At 44.2% G+C, this 23307-nt stretch overlaps 1 protein-coding gene across 1 annotated transcript in view; it reads left to right on the top strand.

Annotated features, from left to right (window-relative positions):
• bsnb (bassoon (presynaptic cytomatrix protein) b) overlaps positions 1-23307 on the top strand; it is a 106127-nt gene that overhangs the window by 17197 nt on the left and 65623 nt on the right. The window contains exon 5 of the mRNA XM_076269214.1: positions 2938-3792. Within this exon, the coding sequence (XP_076125329.1) occupies positions 2938-3792 (855 nt within the window). The remainder of the gene's footprint in view (positions 1-2937; positions 3793-23307) is intronic.

Raw genomic sequence — 23307 nt, forward strand, 5'->3', positions numbered from 1 at the left:
AATAATATCTAAGATCGCAAAATAATACCTCCTAAAATAATACCTCCTAAAATAATATCTAAGATTGCAAATATCTAATCTACACAGATCTATAAGCAGATAAAGACAGAGGTGACGTGAGAGAGAAACAGGGCGTAGAGAAGAGAAAAAAGAAAGGGGGATGAGAGTGAGTACTATGAAGAGAAGACATGTGAGTTGGAGAGAACGGGCCAGAGAGAGAGAGACATGGACTCTGAGAAGAGATTAGTGTAGACAGCTGGGGTGGGAGAGTCTACTCGCTGGCACTGGAGAAGGGGTCTGATCTAATGAAGGATCACATGTTATCTTGGGCAGTCTCCCTCCTCCTCCTCCTCCTCCTCCTCCTCCTCCTCCTCCTCCTCCTCCTCCTCCTCCATCACCCCTTCCTTCTCCTTTTCTGTTACTCACACAGTCCCATGAGGACACGGGAGTCTGGACCCCTGTCTCTCTTCACCCTCTCTGCCAGCACAGCGTCGTCAGTCTCTTGCACTCACTCAACAGGGACGTTAACAGTGGGACAAACAGAGAGAGATTAAAAAGGAGAAAGGGAGAGAGAGAAAGAAAAAAAGGATGGAGAGAGAGAGCGAGAGGGTGAGAAAGAGAGAGCGGGGAGAGAGAGAGAGCGAGAGGGTGAGAAAGAGAGTGGAGGGAAAGAGAGAGAGAGTGGGAGAGAGAGAGAGATAGAGACTACAGATATGTGACAGACCAATATACTGACTACAGTATGTGATACCACCAAACCATGAAGTCCCTGAGGAGTGTCCCCATCTGTGTGCAGGCCTGTGTGAGGTGCTTGTTTTGCACAGAAAAATCCTATATTTACTGCAGCCAACTATTGAATCAGACTCTACAAAATGTGTGATTGTTCAAGCCTGTAGATCTCCTCAGTATCATTCGTCTGTAGCCCATTAACGACTACTGTGATCAAATTACATAATAATGATCTTGTCGGATTGAAACAGTGACGTGTGCTGAAACAGTAATAGGCATTACGTTGTCTTTTTCATATTGATATTTAGAGTATATTTTATATTTTGTATTATTAAAATGCAGTCAACAGTACCAAAGCTGTGCAAAACCAATTGGCAAAGCACAGTAGTAAATGATCACTTTTATGAGTGATGCAATCATTTTAAACAATAATGGTTTTTGACTGTTTGGGGTTGGATAATGACAAATAATGTCATTATCTTTGTTGGGAAATGAGAAACACAAAGAACCAAGGACTTATTTGAAAGTCAATTACGATGCGAGCTGCTGCACAAGTGAATTAGTTAGCACAGTTGTAATGCCTTATTCAAATGAGTTTGTAATGAAAGATAGAGGGTCTATATCCTTAGCCATGGTGACATGCTGTCTGTGTTCGTAGTACTCCTGAGGGAGGACAGGAGGCTTCTGATAGTCCGCTGGTTATACACACTCTCAGGTAAAGTAGGTGGATGATTCATGCATTGTATGGAGGGCTCTATAAAAGACCTAATGTGACAGTATACAGCTCTGGGAAAGGGTTAAGAGACCACTGCACATTTTTCTGATGTTATCCTACGTTTGCTGAGTGACATTCGAATGAGTTGACGGTCATATTCAAAATTAAGAGGCCACTGCAAATTTGAATATGACCGTCAACTCATTCGAATGTCACTCATCAACCATAGGATGACATCAGTGCACATCCGTATGTCTGTGTGTGCATTTACACAAATTAGGACATCGCAACTTGTACTATGACATGCAAGTACATCTACATGTACTACTTATGTTATGTGATGACTGTGTGCACATATGTATGTCTGATTGTGTATTGGGGTGTGTGTGTGTGTGTGTGTGTGTGTGTGTGTGTGTGTGTGTGTGTGTGTGTGTGTGTGTGTGTGTGTGTGTGTGTGTGTGTGTGTGTGTGTTGTGAATGTGTCTGTGTGTGTATACGTGCTTTGTATGTCCCTCAATCCCTCTGCGCCCACCTCCACCCCCCTTGCCTGTCAGAGCTGATCTCACAGCAGGGCTGTGGAAAAGGGAAGTGGCCCAAGCAGCTGTCAATGTTCTGGGACGCCAATTATCACACAGGTCCACACACACACACACACACACACACACACACACACACACACACACACACACACTCTCTCTCTCTCTCTCTCTCTCTCTCTCTCTCTCTCTCTCTCTCTCTCCCCATCCTTCCCATGTCTCACCCCAGAGAGAGAGAGAGACAGAGAGAGGTAGAGAAAGAGAGAAATAGAGAGAGAGAGTGAGAGAGGGATGGGGATGACAGCTACACATGAAAGCTCCTCACATGGAGGATTGGTAAAATAGAGAGAGAGAAATAAAAGAAAGATGGACAGAAAAAAGGTACCAAAAGGAAAGAAAGAAATGGCAGAGAATGCCAGCATAATCAGTTTTAATCAGTCTGCTTTGGCTGAAAAACCCCACAATCCTGTTTCCTCTGCTCTTCCCTCCTTTGTGCGTTTGCTAGGGTTGTTTATAATCAGCCTTGCCTTCACAAGCCTCCGCATCAATTTATTTCAGCTGCATTCATAGAAAGAGCCCAAGGCTTCCACACAGAACCTTTGATTTTATTGTCAGCTATTAATACATGTGCATGCAGTGGGCTTGAAGCTTTTTTCATGTGCTGGGTGCTGGAATGCTGCTAGCTGGGGATTCTAATAGTATGCTGGTTGTCACGGTGCAGTTCTTGTCAATCACACATGTCACTGTGCTGCGTGAGACTGATCTATCATTTTGGTCTGCTCGACATTTATCAGATTGGAGATCATATGAGTGTATGCTCCTGCTGCCATTGCTGTGCCTAGAAGCTAGCTCACCAATCCATCATGTTATTCAATGTGTTTTGGATGAGATTTCTAACCTGTGTGTGTGTGTGTGTGTGTGTGTGTGTGTTTGTGTGTGAATGGGGGTGTATTACAGGTCCAAGAGTGGCTGTGTCTGAATTGTCAGATGCAGAGGGCTCTGGGAATGGACATGACCACACCGCGCTCCAAGAGCCAGCAGCAGATCCACTCTCCTTCCCACCAAGCCAAACCTGAGCTCCAGGCCCAGCCCGGACCTGCAGCCCCAGCGACCGCACCTCCTTCCCCTGCCCAGCCCAAGCCCCAGCCCCAGCCCCAGCCCCAGGCTCCCCCGGCCCAGGCACAACCACAACATCCAGCCCAGCCTGCGTCCCAGCCACCCCCGGGCCCCAAACAGACAGGCCCTGCCCAGCAGCATGGCCCCAGGCCCCAGGGCAAGCCCCCTGCTCCCGGCGCCGTCCCCCTCCCAGGCATGGCCAAAGCCCCATCCCAGCCAGACCTCTCCCGCTCGGGTCCCTCTCCTCAGGGAGGTGGTCCGGGCCGGCAGGACCAGACCCGCAGCGCCGGGAGCTCTCCATCCCGCCAGCCCCCGCCTCCTGAGCAGCCCTTCGGGAAGCTCTTTGGCTTCGGCTCCTCGCTCCTCAACCAGGCCAGCAACCTCATCACCATGGAGCCCCCTAAAGGAGGACCAGTCCCCCCTCAGCAACAGCAGCCACAGCAGAAGCCCACCCAAGGCCCTCCCAAACCGGGGCCTGCAGGCAGACCCATGGGGCAGCAGGCACCACCTGGCCAGCAGCAGCAGCAGCAGAAGCCCCCGGACTCCTCGGCCAGGCCCAAGGCCAACTGTCCCCTCTGTAAGACGGACCTGAATGTGGGGAACACTGCCGAGGCTCCCAACTACAACACCTGCACCCAGTGCAAGACCCAGGTGTGCAACCTGTGTGGATTCAACCCCACGCCTCACCTGGTGGAGGTAAGTGCCTGCTCCCTCATCTGTAGATAGCTGAAGGGGTCTTCAGGGCTGCTGTTAGGAGGCTTTCAAAATCGTGCTCCCAAGTAAGGGGCAACCAGTGGTGACTGAACACCATTGTGTGTTATTGACAATATGCTATGTTATTATCTTTGCCCTGGTTCTAGTGCTTTGTTGTGCGAGTGAGCTGAGGAGAAAGAGCTTAGTCACCGTATGTTAGTGCTGAGTCACTATATACTCACAGTCCTCTGAGGCTGGTGAAGTATTTGGTGCATGCAGTTTCTTGGACTGCAAAAGTATCAAAAGGTGCTGTTGTGAAGGCAAAAATGTTTGACAATAAAAATAAATAAAAAATAGATAAATAAAAGCTCAGAAGACAGAGAGCATGTTTGTGTCTTGTGGCCCTCTCGCTGTGTCCCCTGAGGGCCTCTGCGGCCGGTGCTATTCTGCTGCTGTTCCCAGCGGCCGCTGTGTGCGGCGGCGCTCTGAGCTGTGGAGATGAAAGTGTGGGCCGCTGTGATCCTGGCAGGGGAGGGTCGCGGTGCGGGCGGTTATGGGCACGGCAGACGAGGCGGCGGTGTGATCACTGCGTGGGCGTCTCGCTGGGCCAGGGTGGGAATGAGAGGGTTAGAGGTGTCAGCCGCCGCCAGATCCTCACCCCTGCAGCTGTTGCTGTCATCGATCTGGGGGCATGTCCACTACAGATCAACACACGGGCTTACACACACACACACACACACACACACACACACACACACACACACACACACACACACACACACTCACAAAACACTTTCTCTTTATAGATTAGAAGCCAACAAGCCATTCGCGTCTGCCAATGAAATCTGAAGATGTGGCTTTTCCACTAAAGTAACTAAGGGTTGGCTGTAGAGCCCAAGCACATAGAATTGTAGAGAGAATTGTGCCTGCATGGCTGGTCTGAACCAGACCAAGCCATCGATTTTTTGCTAAACAAAATAAAGATCAGATGGAGACTTGTGAAAAGTCAAGCTTTTTTTATCCATTTCAATTGTCCAATACTGATATTTATATGTCTGTATATTGGACAAGCCATACCGTTTGTTGAAGTTATGTTCTATTCCATGAGATCAAGTGAAGCATGGAGGCATATGTTTGTATGTGTCAAAAGGGCCTGTCCAGGCCAGTTCGTTTCAATTAGGCCATGGTCCATGCGAAAAGTGGCTGCGCAGATTGAGGCCGACCCCTGTGTAATTGAGAGGTCTGTGGGAGTGACCTTGCAGGCTCTGAACTGTTAGATCACATAAGAGTTACTGTCCTGTGTCGGAGGAAGAGGGGGAATAAATGCTTCTGAAAGACTTGCAACAGATGGCCCATTACAGAGTTCAATTATGCAAATGTCCCTGGTTGAACGATAACTGTAATAACAGCCTTTCAGGCCGGATCCCATTTTTTTTTTTCCAGGCGACGAAAGTCGTCACAAACATCTTGCTGTCAGAGGCAATGCTTTGGAGATGCAGAGATTGCTATGGAAACGCCGCGATATCATCTGTCATGCTGTCTCTTTCATGGTTGGCGGCAGCCAAGGAGTTTTGCAAAGTGTTGGAAGTGCTGCTTTTTGCCACTTCCTCCGTTGTGTGTGTGTATCTCTGTGTTTGTGTCCATGTGCTTGTATGTGTGTTTGTGTGTATATGTATGTTTATGTGTTTGTGTCTGTGTTTGAGTGTGTATATGCTCATGCATGTGTATTTGTGTGTGTGTGTGTGTGTGTGTGTGTGTGTGTGTGTGTGTGTGTGTGTGTGTGTGTGTGTGTGTGTGTGTGCATATTCAAATATGTGTGTCTGTGCACACACTGGAGTATGTGGTTTTATTTTGGTGTCGTTGTACTGGGAGCATCAGTCTTTGAGGAAGGCAGTGCTCCTCCGCTCTGTCACTTAGTGAGCAGCGTACACCCTGACTGAGATCAGAGATCAGAGCGTGCGCCTGGCGCCTGCTGCCACTGTTTGCCTTGGATGATGCAGGGAAAGTGCTCAGTTTTGCCCCAGAATCTTCCGCTGTCACCTTCTCACTCACACTCCCGTGTGTGAGCGATCTTTTTCTGTCCCCAGGCAATGCTCTCTCTGCTTTTCAACTCCCTCCCGTTTTCTCCCTCCTGAGAGCACGCATAATTGGCGTGATGGATCAACATCGGAGGCTCCGGTGCTTATTTCTGAGTGGCTGGACCGAGGCGTTTGACCCCTTTCTGGCACGGCCCTGGCTGAGTTGATACTTTCGGTGCGATTAGTATCCTGTTCTTTAAACAAATACCGGGCCTTATGGCACCTTGCCGGCCTGTTTGACCTTAATCTGCCTCCCTGCTACCACACCTTGGGCCTGCCTGAAATTAAAAAATTAACGAGAGCTTTTGAACCAATCGTGTGTTTAGCATATCTCCATTTTTGTTGAATTTCATGGGTATATGCAAGCTGCAAGCTGATCATGTCATATCAGTTAGTTCATGTAAATATGATAGTGTATTATATACTACATTGTTTTCAGTAACGAAAGGTGCTCTGCAGATAATATGGCCGTGATTGCATTCTGATTGCAAGCTATCTTTTTTTCCTGTGGCCCACTCCATGTTGGCAGTTGGCACTCTGGGCCTGGAAGGAGAAGAGCTGTAAAATTGTCGGCCTCACTGGTAATAGTCTCTGTAATGACCTAATTAAAGTGGTCTTAATTAGAGCCATCAGGGTTGTTTACTATCATGCTATCAAACTAATGACCAAAACAACAATGTTGTCACATTAGAATATTGTTGTCAGTCATGAATGTATGATTAGTTTGTTTCCATGGGAAAGCCACGGGGGATAGCAGTCAATAGCTCATCCTGAAACGAAAGCCCATACGAACAGCACTATTTGCTGTGTGATTTGTTGGACTTCTCTTTAAAGGTCAGATAAAGTGGATTTCCCCTGGTATTTTGGTTTCCAAACCATCAGGTGTGTTATTATCCCTGCTCAGTGGGTTGGCTGTATTGCCTCTTCATGATCGTGTGGAACAGCAGTGACTGTGTTCTGCTGAGAGCAGTGCTCACAAACAAATTACACGTCTCTCAAAACGAATGGCCAAACTACTAACTATTTCTAATGTTACACTAAAAATGTGCTCAGTATTATCCCTGTGTCATTGAAATTTTTTGGTATAATTGAGATCCCGTAAATTGCCGTCCATTAGGTTGGGGTATATGCTGTATGTTTATAGGTTCATGGGTTCACAGAGGTTTCTCTCCTGGGTAATATGAGGCAGAGGGGTCTGTATCTTAGCACTGGATGGAGGTGGTGGCATTCAGGGGAAAGGTGGGATTGTTGTTATTCTGAAACGAGATGCACCGCTGAGGTCTGGAACTCATAATACATCTTTCAACCGCATCCACATGAGTGCTGCTGCATTTTTAAATATTTGCTGCATATTTGTGAGGGCATGTGGGAGTCAGAAATGAAGGTAAGACTAAGATATATAGAGAGAGAAAGAGAGATAAAAAAGTGAGAGTGAGTGTGAGAGAGAAACAGTGTGTGTGTGTGTGTGAGAGAGAGAGAGAGAGATCCGTGAGAGTGAGAGAAAGCGAGAGCGAGAAACTGAGAGTGAGAGAGAGTGAGGCAGATAAACACAGCACCAGAGAGAGAGAAAGAGAGATTACCATGGTGATGCTTGTCACATGGAGTGTGCAAGAGAAAATAAAGACATCCTTCCTTTTTGGGATATCTTATTCCAAGTCTTCTTCTTGTTGAAACAATGCTTCTGTTGTTCTTCTTCTCCAAGACCCACCATGGGGTTATTAAAGTCTTTTATCTTTTGATTAGTATGCAAACTGATTTCATATACAGTTCTTCCATAAATCCTTTCAGAATATGCTGTGTGTGTGTGTGTGTGTGTGTGTGTGTGTGTGTGTGTGTGTGTGTGTGTGTGTGTGTGTGGGTGGGTGGGAGTGGTGAGGAGGGCCTGTGCTGTGTGGAGGCTGGTGTTTATGTGTGTCAATCTGTAATTGGGGGCCAAGCAGCGAAGCTGCGAAGGCACCCATTGTGTTTCTATGTTTTCTTATTAGGGGTCCGAGCAGCGTAGCTGCAGGAACCCTATTGTTTCTGTACCGTTCATTTTTTGGCCAAAATTCTGTAAAAGTCATACTGCAGCCTAAACCGTAACTCCAAAACTCTTGAAATTTTCAGGTATGGTTACCAGTACCCCCCTCTACCCATAAACCTAAATTTGGGGTACTGCACCCAAAGGTGGCGCTATTGAAAAAAAAAGTTAATTATGCTTATTTCTCCTTACCAGATTCACCTAGACTCAAAATTCTTTCAGAATATTAATCTCTAAACTCAGATGCATCTTTTTGGCCCTGGTCTTATGGTCTACAAATGTTTACTTTTTCCACAATTTCATGGAAAAGCCAAACATTATAAAAAGTTTCACACTCTTCAAAAATAATCGAATCTTCACCAAAATTCTCACAGACAATGTTTAGACCAAGCCTCACAAAAGTTATCGCTCAGAATTTTGATATTTTGTTCCATTTCAGAGATATAGGCCAATAAAGTTAGACCACTTAGGCCTTTTTTCCTAGATCACCTATATTTCTATAAACCGTAAGTCCTAGAAACTTGACATTTTCAAGTATTGTTACCAGTACCCCCCACTACCCATAACCCAAATTTGGGGTACTGCACCCAAAGGTGGCGCTCTTGTCAAAAACGCTTATTTCTCCTTACCAGATTCACCTAGACTCAAAATTCTTTCATCATATTAATCTCTACATTCAGATGCATCTTTTTCACCCTGGTCTTATGCTCTGAAAATGTTTACTTTTGCCACAATTTCAGAGAAAAGCCAAACATCATAAAAAGTTTCACAGGCGTCAAAAATTATCAAATCTTCACCAAAATTCTCACAGACAATGTTTAGACAAAGCCTCACAAAAGTTATCAAAAGAATTTGGATATGTTGTTCCATTTCAGAGATATAGGCTAATAAAGTTCGACCACTCAGCCCATTTCTCCTATATCACCTATATTCCTATATGAGTAATTTTTTTTCTTGGATAACAACCATACAACCATCATTAGGTGGATACCATTAACAGTGCACATTTTCAGATATGTACTCTTTTTTATAAAGCCCTTAATTCTATTGTCAAATGTATGCTAGGAATTTTCTTGATGTTGTGTGTTTGCCAACACACATTTTCACCATTTGAATGTGACTGCTCAATGAGTATGATTGTCAGTGGCTGAGTGGGATAATGCCTAGTGCTGGTGTTTGTTAGGTTGAGAGTTCGAATCCTGCTAGAGCTTTAGGCTCAAGATGCACATGCTATTGGTTATTGAAGATTCACACTATTGAACAGCACCTGAATGACATCAGACAATTAACATTCACACTCATTAGTTGCCAAGAATCAGAATGCCGACACACTCTATGACATATAGGGGAACTTCTTTGTTTACTATTTTTCCTTCATCATTAAGTCTATCATATTTATATTTCATCCATTACTGTTCTTCTCTATAAATGTCTAATTGCCCCAGAATATCCAAAAGTTTTCAGGTGTACTCTTTCAGGAAAGCCCTTCATTTTATTGTCAAATGTATACTTGGAGTTTTTCTTGTGTGTTTACCAACACACATTTTCACCATGTGAATGTGACTACCCAATATGTAGGATTGTCAGTGGCTCAGTGGGATAATGCCTAGTGCTGGTGTTTGTTAGGTTGAGGGTTCGAATCCCCGGTAGTGCTTTAAGCTCTAGCTCGAATACTATTGGTTATTGAAGATTCACACCATTGAACAGCACCTGAATGACATCAGGCAATCAACATTCACACTCATTAGTTGCCAAGAATCAGAATGCCGACACACTCTATGACATATAGGGGAACTTCTTTGTTTACTATTTTTCCTTCATCATTAAGTCTATCATATTTATATTTCATCCATTACTGTTCTTCTCTATAAATGTATAATTGCCCCAGAATATCCAAAAGTTTTCAGGTGTACTCTTTCAGGAAAGCCCTTCATTTTATTGTCAAATGTATACTTGGAGTTTTTCTTGTGTGTTTACCAACACACATTTTCACCATTTGAATGTGACTGCTGAATGTGTATGATTGTCAGTGGCAGAGTGGGATAATGCCTAGTGCCGGAGTTTGTTAGGTTGAGAGTTCGAATCCTGCTAGAGCTTTAGGCTCAAGATGCACATGCTATTGGTTATTGAAGATTCACACTATTGAACAGCACCTGAATGACATCAGACAATTAACATTCACACTCATTAGTTGCCAAGAATCAGAATGCCGACATACTCTATGACATATAGGGGAACTTCTTTGTTTACTATTTTTCCTTCATCATTAAGTCTATCATATTTATATTTCATCCATTACTGTTCTTCTCTATAAATGTCTAATTGCCCCAGAATATCCAAAAGTTTTCAGGTGTATTTTTTCAGGAAAGCCCTTCATTTTATTGTCAAATATATACTTGGAGTTTTTCTTGTATGTTTACCAACACACATTTTCACCATGTGAATGTGACTACCCAATATGTAGGATTGTCAGTGGCTCAGTGGGATAATGCCTAGTGCTGGTGTTTGTTAGGTTGAGGGTTCGAATCCCCGGTAGTGCTTTAGGCTCTAGCTCGAATACTATTGGTTATTGAAGATTCACACCATTGAACAGCACCTGAATGACATCAGGCAATCAACATTCACACTCATCAGTTGCCAAGAATCAGAATGCCGAGACACTCTATGACATTCAGGGGAACTTCTTTGTTTACTATTTTTCCTTCATCATTAAGTCTATCATATTTATATTTAATCTATTAGTGTTCATCTCTACAAATGTCTAATCGCCCCTCCATGCTTGGAGTTTTTCTTGTGTGTTTACCAATACACATTTTCACCATGTGAATGTGACTGGCCAACATGTAGGATTGACAGTGGCTCAGTGGGATAATGCCTTGTACTGGTGATCCTTAGGTTGAGAGTTCAAATCCCACTTGAAGCATTAGTGGGTTGTGGATGTTAGCATACTACAATAGAATGCTGTTAGGTTGTGGAGAATAACACACTATAACATTACAGCTACTTGTCAATATGGACTTGTAGTGCAAGGCAAGTATTACTGTATAATTATAAGCTGTAGCCTATAATTATTTGTTATTCTTATAATATTTGTCATTTCTTATACATATTTAGTCGGCTCTTCCACTTGACAGAACAACTCTATATCGGTTAAGGATGTCACGCATGAAACAATGCTGCAGAAACATGAAAATACGACTTTGAGTTTAGTAGGCTATAATTTTCAGTTCCTGTTTATCTATTGGACAATGGGTAATAATTTGAAGGAATCATGTTGCAGTCTTGTAAATAGTGACCCTGCAAGATCCCTAGTCATTGCAAAATCATAGTCTGTGACTTAAAACTCTACTACTTGTCTTTAGATGTGAGAGGGTCTGAGACTGTAGTCTTTCAAAAATCTTTTCCAAATCTTTGCAAATCTTTCCAAAGTTTACCCGCTGGGAAACCCTGTAGCTCCGGAGCAGGGGCTCAGACCAGGATAAATTGTTTGCTCGCCCTCAGTTCACTCTTTTGTTCATCTCAACCCAGCACTCCAGTGTGTCCTGCTCTGTGTGCGTCTTTGAGTTAACGTAAGTCATCACTTTAATCACCCTCACTATGACTTTTGTGATGTTTATCAGTTTGTAGAGTAGCTCTGCCATCATGTGTAAAGTTAAGGTCTTTGTTTGTTGGTTTGGTGTGTTGGAGTCCCATGTGAGATGATTAGGTGATGTTGGTTGACTTGGGATGTCAAGTATTGTTTAGTTGTACCTTATATAGCCATATGATTTCAGTTTATTGTTCAAATGTCAATTGGTTTGTTTGTGAGTTGGGATCTGTACTGATTTACCCCATTTCACTGATTACTCCATTTTCTGTTTGTTTCCTCTTTGATGCAGCACACATACAAGTAAAGAACAAAAGAACAGATGAATTGAAACTCAAATAAAGTTAACTTGTGTTGCACCGAAACCTGCCATCTCCATGTCATCACTCCATACCATTGAGCCTTCTGAGTCACACCATTGAACAGCACCTAAATGACATCAGGCAATTAACATTCACACTCATTACACACTGCTGGTGTTTGTTAGGTTGAGAGTTCGAATCCTGCTAGAGCTTGAAGCTCAAGATGCACATGCTATTGGTTATTGAAGATTGACACCATTGAACAGCACCTGAATGACATCAGGCAATTAACATTCACACTCATTAGTTGCCAAGAATCAGAATGCCGACACACTCTATGACATATAGGGGAACTTCTTTGTTTACTATTTTTCCTTCATCATTAAGTCTATCATATTTATATTTCATCCATTACTGTTCTTCTCTATAAATGTCTAATTGCCCCAGAATATCCAAAAGTTTTCAGGTGTACTCTTTCAGGAAAGCCCTTCATTTTATTGTCAAATGTATACTTGGAGTTTTTCTTGTGTGTTTACCAACACACATTTTCACCATGTGAATGTGACTGCCTAATATGTTGGATTGTTAGTGGCTCAGAGGGATAATGCCTAGTGCTGGTGTTTGTTAGGTTGAGAGTTCGAATCCTGCTAGAGCTTTAGGCTCAAGATGCACATGCTATTGGTTATTGAAGAGTCACACCATTGAACAGCACCTGAATGACATCAGGCAATCAACATTCACACTCATTAGTTGCCAAGAATCAGAATGCCGACACACTCTGACATATAGGGGAACTTCTTTGTTTACTATTTTTCCTTCATCATTAAGTCTATCATATTTATATTTCATCCATTACTGTTCTTCTCTACAAATGTCTAATTGTCCCAGAATTTCCAAACGTTTTCAGGTGTTCTCTTTCAGGAAAGCCCTTCATTTTATTGTCAAATGTATACTTGGAGTTTTTCTTGTGTGTTTACCAATACACATTTTCACCATGTGAATGTGACTGGCAAAGATGTAGGATTGACAGTGGCTTAGTGGGATAATGCCTTGTACTGGTCATCCTTATGTTGAGTGTTCAAATCCCACCTGAATCATTAGTGTTAAAATACTGTTGGGTTGTGGAGGTTAGCATACTAGAATAGAATGCTGTTGGGTTGTGGAGGTTAGCACACTATAACATTACAGCATTACAGCTACTTGTCAATATGGACTTGTAGTGCAAGGCAAGTATAACTGTATAATTATACGCTGTTTATCTTATTGACTCCGACACAGAACCCACCACCACAAATACAATTCAATTCTGTGGGAAACACTGCCTTCCATTATCAAACCCTTCATCTTATCCACAACAAATAAATAGTCCTGTAGAATCAAGTATTGTTAGAATACTGTTGGGTTGTGGAGGTTAGCACACTATAATGTTACAGCACAGGGTAATCCTAATTTTATTCATCAAATTTATTCCAATCCAACTCAAAAGTTTTAAACGACACAAAGTGAAGGTTTTATCCAGATCAAAACCAAGAATAGATTATGTGATCTAATCCAATTTCAGGATCCTTGTTTCCCTTTGAACAACCCATTTTCAAGATTTGATCCAATCCGATAGCTGAAATCCGGTAACTGAAATCCGATAACCGAAATCCGATCACGTTTCTTTTGAACAATTGTGCCCAAACAATCAAAGCATATGTAAAACTAAAAAGCTATGCCATCATGTTCGTTTTGCTCGGACCCCGTAAATCACCGCTTGCGGTTATATTTATTGGGGGCCAAGCAGCGAAGCTGCGAAGGCACCCATTGTGTTTCTATGATTTCTTATTATTATTTAACATCTTTCTTCCCGAATGGGAGTCTATGGCAGCCCATAGAACCGTCTGGTAAAAAGTTGTGAAATTTGGCACACCGATTGGGGACAGTCCCATGTTTAAGTTCACCAAGTTTCATGTCAGCAGCTTGAGCACTCTAGCGCCACCAACAGGCCAAAGTTAGACATGCGTTCACGCACGTAACTTTTGACCCGTATGCCCGATTGTCAAAAATGAGGTATCGTTGGAATCCTTGGACCAAGCCGAGTTCAACGCACCCTATGACGTCATTTTCCGCCATGATGGATTTTCCGCCATATTGGATTTTAGTGAAAGTGAAACTAATCTTTCACAGGTCACAAATTTTGTCCGATCGTCACCAAACTAGACACACATGATCTTCAGGCCATGCCTCATTAACGCATTGCTTTTTGTCTTCGGAACTAAAACCGTTCGCGCGTACCAGCCAATCAAAATTTGCGGCAAAGCCGCCAAACAGGAAGTGAGCTCATATCTCAGCAACCCATTCACCTATCATAACCAAACTTAGTAAATGGACTAAGGACCCAATCAGGGGGACGCTCAAGAAATCTGGTGACCTTTGACCTCTAGGGGGCGCTGTAATTAAGAAACATGCCTTTTGGCCTGTAGCAGCAGTTGTGCTTAGAATTAAAACGCACTAGTGGTGTCTGGTACTACTGTTGAAGGTCCTTAGACCGACCCAAGCCAACTTGTGATGTCATCATAATTGATTCGGCCGCCATATTGGATTTAATCAAAAACACGTACAAGTTTTCGCAGGTCACAAATTTCAGCAGATCCTCACCAAAATTGGCAGAGACCATCTTCAGACCATGCCTTATCAGTGTATTGCTTTCTGGAACAATTGACAGAAGCATTCGGCTGTAACAGCCAATCGAAATTTGCGGCGAAGCCGCCAAACAGGAAGTGAGCTCATATCTCAGCAACCCTTGCATGTATCAAAGCCAAACTGGGTGCATGGACTCAGGACCCAATCAGGGGGACACTAAATAAATCTGGTGACCTTTGACCTCTAGGGGGCGCTGTAATTAAGAAACATGCCTTTTGGCCTGTAGCTGCTGTTGTGTTTGGATTTAAAATTTACTAGTGGTGTCTGGTAATACTGTTGGAGGTCCTTAGGCCGACCCAGGCCAAGAAAAGCATTCACCCATAACAGCCAATCGAAATTGGTGGCGAAGCCGCCAAACAGGAAGTGAGCTCATATCTCAGCAACCCTGCCATGTATCTTAACCAAACTTACTACATATATTCATGACCCCATTAGGAGGACGCTCATAAAATTTGGTGACCTTTGACCTGTAGGGGGTGCTGCAATTAGCAATATTGCATTTTGATGTGTAGTTGCTGATGTGTTTTATCAATCTTTTATTTTTTGATATGAAACTGATGACAACATGTTCCATCCAGTTAATTCTAATGCGTGCGTGCAAGGGCAGGGCAGGGCAGGGCAGGGCAGGGCAGGACGGGGTCGGACGGGGTGGGGTGATTAGGTGGGGGGGGCTGGCTGGCGGAGGCGGTGGCAATACTCAGCCCTATTTCAGCCCTGTTGATCCCGGGTGTCTGCTGAGTTCTATCTTGTCGCCGTGGCTACTCCGGCCTATTCTGCTTGGCCCCCTCATTGCTGCTTGCAGCTATATTTATTGGGGGCCAAGCAGCGAAGCTGCGAAGGCACCCATTGTGTTTCTATGATTTCTTATTATTATTTAACATCTTTCCTCTGCCATTGGAGTCTATGGCAGCCCATAGAACCGTCTGGTGAAAAGTTGTGAAATTTGGCACACTGATTAGGGATAGTACCATGATTACTTTCACCAAGTTTCATGTCGGCACCTCGAGGGCTCTAGCGCCACCAACAGGCTAAAGTTGGACGTACGTTCACGCACGTAACTTTTGACCTGTTGATCCAATTTTGAAAAATGAGGTACCGTTGGAATCCTTGGACAAAGCCGAGTTCAACGCACCCTATGACGTCATTTTCCGCCATGATGGATTTTCCGCCATATTGGATTTAAGTGAAAGTGAAACTAAAACTTCACAGGTCACAATTTTTGTCCGATCGTCACCAAACTTGACACACATGATCTTCAGACCAAGCCGCACAAAAGTTGTGGTGTTTTGTCTTCGGAACTATAACTGTTCACCCGTAATATCCAATCGAAATTTGCGGCGAAGCCGCCAAACAGGAAGTGAGCTCATATCTCAGCCACCCTTGCATGTATCAAAGACAAACTTGGTGCATGAGGTCAGGATCCAACCAGAGGGGCGCTCAAGAAATTTGGTGAACTTTGACCTTTAGGGGGCGCTGTAATTAAGAAACATGCCTTTTGGCCTGTAGCTGCAGTTGTGCTTAGAATTAAAATGCACTAGTGGTGTCAGGTAATACTGTTGGAGGTCCTTAGGCCGACCCAAGCCAATTTGTGATGTCATCGTAATTGATTCGGCCGCCATATTGGATTTAATCAAAAACACGTACAAGTTTTCGCAGGTCACAAATTTCAGTGGATCCTCACTAAAATTGGCAGACATCATCTTCAGACCATGCATTATCATTGCTTTGCTTTCTGGAACAATTGACAGAAGCATTCGGCTGTAACAGCCAATCGAATCTTGCGGCGAAGCCGCCAAACAGGAAGTGAGCTCATATCTCAGCAACCCTTGCATGTATCAAAGCCAAACTTGGTGCATGGCCTCAGGACCCAATCAGGGAGACACTCAAGAAATCTGGTGACCTTTGACCTCTAGGGGGCGCTGTAATTAAGAAACATGCCTTTTGGCCTGTAGCTGAAGTTGTGCTTAGAATTAAAACGCACTAGTGGTGTCTGGTAATACTGTTGGAGGTCCTTAGGCTCACCCAAGCCAACTTGTGATGTCATCGTAATTGATTCGGCCGCCATATTGGATTTAATCAAAAAAACATATAAGTGTTCGCAGGTCACAAATTTCAGCGGATCCTCACCAAAATTGGCAGAGACCATCTTCAGACCATAACCTTTCAATATATTGCTCTCTGGAACAATTGACAAAAGCATTCGCCCGTAACAGCCAATCGAAATTGGTGGCAAAGCCGCCAAACAGGAAGTGAGCTCATATCTCAGCAACCCTGCCATGTATCATAACCAAACTTACTACATATATTTGTGACCCCATTAGGAGGACGCTCAAAAAATTCGGTGACCTTTGACCTGTAGGGGGTGCTGCAATTAGCAATATTGCATTTTGATGTGTAGTTGCTGATGTGTTTTATCAATCTTTTATTTTTTGATGTGAAACTGATGACAACATGTTCCATCCAGTTAATTCTAATGCGTGCGTGCAAGAGCAGGGCAGGGCAGGATGGGGTGGGACGGGCTGGGGTGATTAGGTGGGGGGGGCTGGCTGGCGGAGGCGGTGGCAATACTCATCCCTGTTTCAGCCCTGTTGATCCCGGGTGTCTGCTGAGTTCTATCTTGTCACCGTGGCTACTCCGGCCTATTCTGCTTGGCCCCCTCATTGCTGCTTGCAGCTATATTTATTGGGGGCCAAGCAGCGAAGCTGCGAAGGCACCCATTGTGTTTCTATGATTTCTTATTGGGGGCCAAGCAGCGAAGCTGCGAAGGCACCCATTGTGTTTCTATTTGTTCTTATTATTATTATTATTATTATTATTATTATTATTATTCCGCCATTGAAGTCAATGGCAGCCCATAGAACCGTCTGGTGAAAAGTTGTGAAATTTGGCACACTGATTAGGGACAGTCCCATGGTTAATGTCACCAAGTTTCATGATGGCACCTCAAGCACTCTAGCGCCACCAACAGGCCAAAGTTGGACATGCGTTCACGCACGTAACTTTTGACCCGTATGGCCGATTGTCAAAAATGAGGTATCATTGGAATCCTTGGACCAATCCGAGTTAAACGCACAGTATGAAGTCATTTTCCGCCATGATGGATTTTCCGCCATATTGGATTTCATCAAAAACACTAAAAAGTCCTCTCAGGTCACATATTTTGTCCGATTGACACCAAACTTCACAGATATCATTTACAGACCATGCCTCATTAATGCATTGCTTTTTGTCTCCGGAACTAAAACCGTTCGCGCGTAACAGCCAATCGAAATTTGTGGCGAAGCCGCCACACAGGAAGTGAGCTCATATCTCAGCAACCCATTGATCTATCATAACCAAACTAAGTACATGGACTCAGGACCCAATCAGGGGGACGCTCAAGAAATCTGGTGACCTTTGACCTCTAGGGGGCGCTGTAATTAAGAAACATACCTTTTGGCCTGTAGCTGCAGTTGTGCTTAGAATTAAAATGCACTAGTGGTGTCTGGTAATACTGTTGGAGGTCCTTAGGCCGACCCAACCCAACTTGTGATGTCATCGTAATTGATTCGGCCGCCATATTGGATTTAATCAAAAACACGTACAAGCTTTCGCAGGTCACAAATTTCAGCGGATCCTCAACAAAATTGGCAGAGACCATCTTCAGACCATGCCTTATCAGTGCATTGCTTTCTGGAGCAATTGACAGAAGCATTCGGCTGTAACAGCCAATCGAAATTTGCGGCGAAGCCGCCAAACAGGAAGTGAGCTCATATCTCAGCAACCCTTGCATGTATCAAAGCCAAACTAGGTGCATGGACTCAGGACCCAATCAGGGGGACACTCAATAAATCTGGTGACCTTTGACCTCTAGGGGGCGCTGTAATTAAAAAAACATGCCTTTTGGCCTGTAGCTGCTGTTGTATTTGGAATTAAAATGTACTAGTGGTGTCTGGTAATACTGTTGGAGGTCCTTATGCCGACCCAGGCCAACTTGTGATGTCATCGTAATTGATTCGGCCGCCATGTTAGACTTAATCAAAAACATCAAAAAGTTTTCACAGGTCGCAAATTTCATATGATTTTCACCAACATTGGCACAGACCATCTTCAGATCATAACCTATCAATATGTTGCTCTCTGGAACAATTGACAAAAGCATTCGCCCCTACCAGCCAATCGACATTGGTGGCGAAGCCGCCAAACAGGAAGTGAGCTCATATCTCAGCAACCCTATAATGTATCATAACCAAACTTACTACATATATTCATGACCCCATTAGGAGGACGCTCAAAAAATGTGGTGACATTTGACCTGTAGGGGGTGCTGCAATTAGCAATATTGCATTTTGATGTGTAGTTGTTGATGTGTTTTATCAATCTTTTATTTTTTGATGTGAAACTGATGACAACATGTTCCATCCAGTTAATTCTAATGCGTGCGTGCAGGGGCAGGGCAGGGCAGGACGGGGTGGGACGGGCTGGGGTGATTAGGTGGGGGGGGCTGGCTGGTGGAGGCGGTGGCAATACTCAGCCCTGTTTCAGCCCTGTTCATCCCGGGTGTCTGCTGGGTGTCTGCTGAGTTCTATCTTGTCACCGTGGCTACTCCGGCCTATTCTGCTTGGCCCCCTCATTGCTGCTTGCAGCTATATTTGGGGGCCAAGCAGCGAAGCTGCGAAGGCACCCATTGTGTTTGTTAGTTTTCTTATTATTATTATTACGCTTCCGCCATTGAAGTCAATGGCAGCCCATAGAACCGTCTGGTGAAAAGTTGTGAAATTTGGCACACTGATTAGGGACAGTCCCATGATTAATGTCACCAAGTTTCATGATGGCACCTCAAGCACTCTAGCGCCACCAACAGGCCAAAGTTGGACGTGCGTTCACGCACGTAACTTTTGACCCGTCAGTCCGATTTTCAAAAATGAGGTATCGCTGGAATCCTTGGACCATGCCGAGATCAACGCACCCTATGACGTCATTTTCCGCCATGATGGATTTTCCGCCATATTGGATTTCATCAAAAACACTAAAAAGTCTTCACAGGTCACAAATTTTGTCTGATCGACACCAAACCTGACACACTTGATCTTCACATCAAGCCGCACAAAAGTTATTCCTTTTCGTCTTCGGAACTCAAACCGTTTGCCCGTAACAGCCAATCGAAATATGTGGCGAAGCCGCCAAACAGGAAGTGAGCTCATATCTCAGCAACCCATTCACCTATCATAACCAAACTTACTACATGGACTCAGGACCCAATCAGGGGGACGCACAAGAAATCTGGTGACCTTTGACCTCTAGGGGGCGCTATAATTAAGAAACATGCCTTTTGGCCTGTAGCTGCTGTTGTCCTTAGAATTAAAATGCACTAGTGGTGTCAGGTAATTCTGATGGAGGTCCTTAGGCTGACCCAGCACAACTTGTGATGTCATCGTAATTGATTCGGCCGTCATGTTGGATTTAATCAAAAACATCAAAAAGTTTTCGCGGGTCGCAAATTTCATCTGATCTTCACCAAAATTGGCACAGACCATTTTTAGACCATAACCTATCAATATATTGCTCTCTGGAACAATTGACAAAAGCATTCGCCAGTAACAGCCAATCGAAATTGGTGGCGAAGCCGCCAAACAGGAAGTGAGCTCATATCTCAGCAACCCTGCCATGTATTATAACCAAACTTACTACATATATTCATGACCCCATTAGGAGGACGCTCAAAAAATTTGGTGACCTTTGACCTGTAGGGGGTGCTGCAATTAGCAATATTGCATTTTGATGTGTAGTTGCTGATGTGTTATATCAATCTTTTATTTTTTGATGTGAAACTGATGACAACATGTTCCATCCAGTTAATTCTAATGCGTGCGTGCAAGGGCAGGGCAGGACAGGGTGGGACGGGCTGGGGTGATTAGGTGGGGGGGGCTGGCTGGCGGAGGCGGTGGCAATACTCAGCCCTGTTGATCCCGGGTGTCTGCTGAGTTCTATCTTGTCACCGTGGCTACTCCAGCCTATACTGCTTGGCCCCCTCATTGCTGCTTGCAGCTATATTTATTATTATTATTATTACGCTTCCGTCATTGAAGTCAATGGCAGCCCATAGAACCGTCTGGTGAAAAGTTGTGAAATTTGGCACACTGATTAGGGACAGTCCCATGATTAATGTCACCAAGTTTCATGATGGCACCTAGAGCACTCTAGCGCCACCAACAGGCCAAAGTTGGACGTGCGTTCACGTACGTAACTTTTGACCCGTATTGCCGATTGTCAAAAATGAGATATCATTGGAATCCTTGGACCAAGCCGAGTTCAACGCACCCTATGACGTCAATTTCCGCCATGATGGATTTTCCGCCATATTGGATTTCATCAAAAACACTAAAAAGTCTTCAAAGGTCACAAATTTTGTCCGATCGACACCAAACTTCACAGATATCATCTACAGACCACGACTCATTAATGCATTGCTTTTTGTCTTCGGAACTAAAACCGTTTGCGAGTAACCGCCAATCAAAATTTGCGGCGAAGCCGCCAAACAGGAAGTGAGCTCATATCTCAGCAACCCATTCATCTATCATAACCAAACTTAGGACATGGACTCAGGACCCAATCAGGAGGATGCTGAAGAAATCTGGTGACCTTTGACCTCTAGGGGGCGCTGTAATTGAGAAACATGCCTTTTGGCCTGTAGCTGCTGTTGTGCTTAGAATTCAAATGCACTACTGGTGTCTGGTAATACTGTTGGAGGTCCTTAGGCCGACCCAAGCCAATTTGTGATGTCATCGTAATTGATTCGGCCGCCATATTGGATTTAATCAAAAACACGTACAAGTTTTCGCAGGTCACACATTTCAGCGGATCCTCACCAAAATTGGCAGAGACCATCTTCAGACCATGCCTTATCAGTGCCATGCTTTCTGGAACAATTGACAGAAGCATCCGGCTGTAACAGCCAATCGAAATTTGCGGCGAAGCCGCCAAACAGGAAGTGAGCTCATATCTCAGCAACCTTTGCATGTATCAAAGCCAAACTGGGTGCATGGACTCAGGACCCAATCAGAAGGACACTAAATAAATCTGGTGACCTTTGACCTCTAGGGGGCGCTGTAATTAAGAAACATGCCTTTTGGCCTGTAGCTGCTGTTCTGTTTGGAATTAAAATGTACTAGTGGTGTCTGGTAATACTGTTGGAGGTCCTTAGGCCGACCCAGGCCAAGAAAAGCATTCGCCTGTAACAGCCAATCGAAATTGGTGGCGAAGCCGCCAAACAGGAAGTGAGCTCATATCTCAGCAACCCTGCCATGTATCATAACCAAACTTACTACATATATTCATGACCCCATTAGCAGGACGCTCAAAAAATTTGGTGACCTTTGACCTGTAGGGACTGCTGCAATAAGCAATATTGCATTTTGATGTGTAGTTGCTGATGTGTTTTATCAATCTTTTATTTTTTGATGTGAAACTGATGACAACATGTTCCATCTAGTTAATTCTAATGCGTGCGTGCAAGAGCAGGGCAGGGCAGGACGGGGTGGGACGGGCTGGGGTGATTAGGTGGGGGGGGCTGGCTGGCGGAGGCGGTGGCAATACTCAGCCCTGTTTCAGCCCTGTTGATCCCGGGTGTCTGCTGAGTTCTATCTTGTCACCGTGGCTACTCCGGCCTATACTGCTTGGCCCCCTCATTGCTGCTTGCAGCTATATTTATTATTTAACATCTTTCTTCCCGAATGGGAGTCTATGGCAGCCCATAGAACCGTCTGGTAAAAAGTTGTGAAATTTTGCACACCGATTGGGGACAGTCCCATATTTAATTTCACCAAGTTTCATGTCAGCCCCTTGAGCACTCTAGCGCCACCAACAGGCCAAAGTTGGACATGCGTTCACGCACGTAACTTTTGACCCGTATGCCCGATTGTCAAAAATGAGGTATCGTTGGAATCCTTGGACCAAGCCGAGTTCAACGCACCCTATGACGTCATTTTCCGCCATGATGGATTTTCCGCCATTTTGGATTTTAGTGAAAGTGAAACTAACTTTTCACAGGTCACAAATTTTGTCCGATCGTCACCAACCTTGACACACATGATCTTCAGACCATACCTCATTAATGCATTGCTTTTTGTCTTCGGAACTAAAACCGTTTGCGAGTAACAGCCAATCGAAGTTTGCGGCAAAGCCGCCAAACAGGAAGTGAGCTCATATCTCAGCAACCCATTCATCTATCATAACCAAACTTGGTACATGGACTCAGGACCCAATCAGGGGGACGCTCAAGAAATCTGGTGACCTTTGACCTCTAGGGGGCGCTGTAATTAAGAAACATGCCTTTTGGCCTGTAGCTGCAGTTGTGCTTAGAATTAGAACGCACTAGTGGTGTCTGGTAATACTGTTGGAGGTCCTTAAGCCGACCCATGTCGACTTGTGATGTCATAGTAATTGATTCGGCCGCCATATTGGATTTAATCAAAAACATCAAAAAGTTTTCGCGGGTCGCAAATTTCATCTGATCTTCACCAACATTGGCACAGACCATTTTTAGACCATAACCTATCAATATATTGCTCTCTGGAACAATTGACAAAAGCATTCGCCCGTAACAGCCAATCGAAATTTGTGGCGAAGCCGCCAAACAGGAAGTGAGCTCATATCTCAGCAACCCTGCCATGTATTATAACCAAACTTACTACATATATTCATGACCCCATTAGGAGGACGCTCAAAAAATTTGGTGACCTTTGACCTGTAGGGGGTGCTGCAATTAGCAATATTGCATTTTGATGTGTAGTTGCTGATGTGTTATATAAATCTTTTATTTTTTGATGTGAGACTGATGACAACATGTTCCATCCAGTTAATTCTAAT

Source organism: Alosa pseudoharengus, unplaced genomic scaffold (assembly GCF_046254945.1).
Source record: "Alosa pseudoharengus isolate Yale_2024_CS ecotype anadromous, Long Island Sound unplaced genomic scaffold, YU_APseudo_1.1 YU_APseudo_1.1_scf_5, whole genome shotgun sequence".
Lineage (NCBI taxonomy): Eukaryota > Metazoa > Chordata > Actinopteri > Clupeiformes > Clupeidae > Alosa > Alosa pseudoharengus.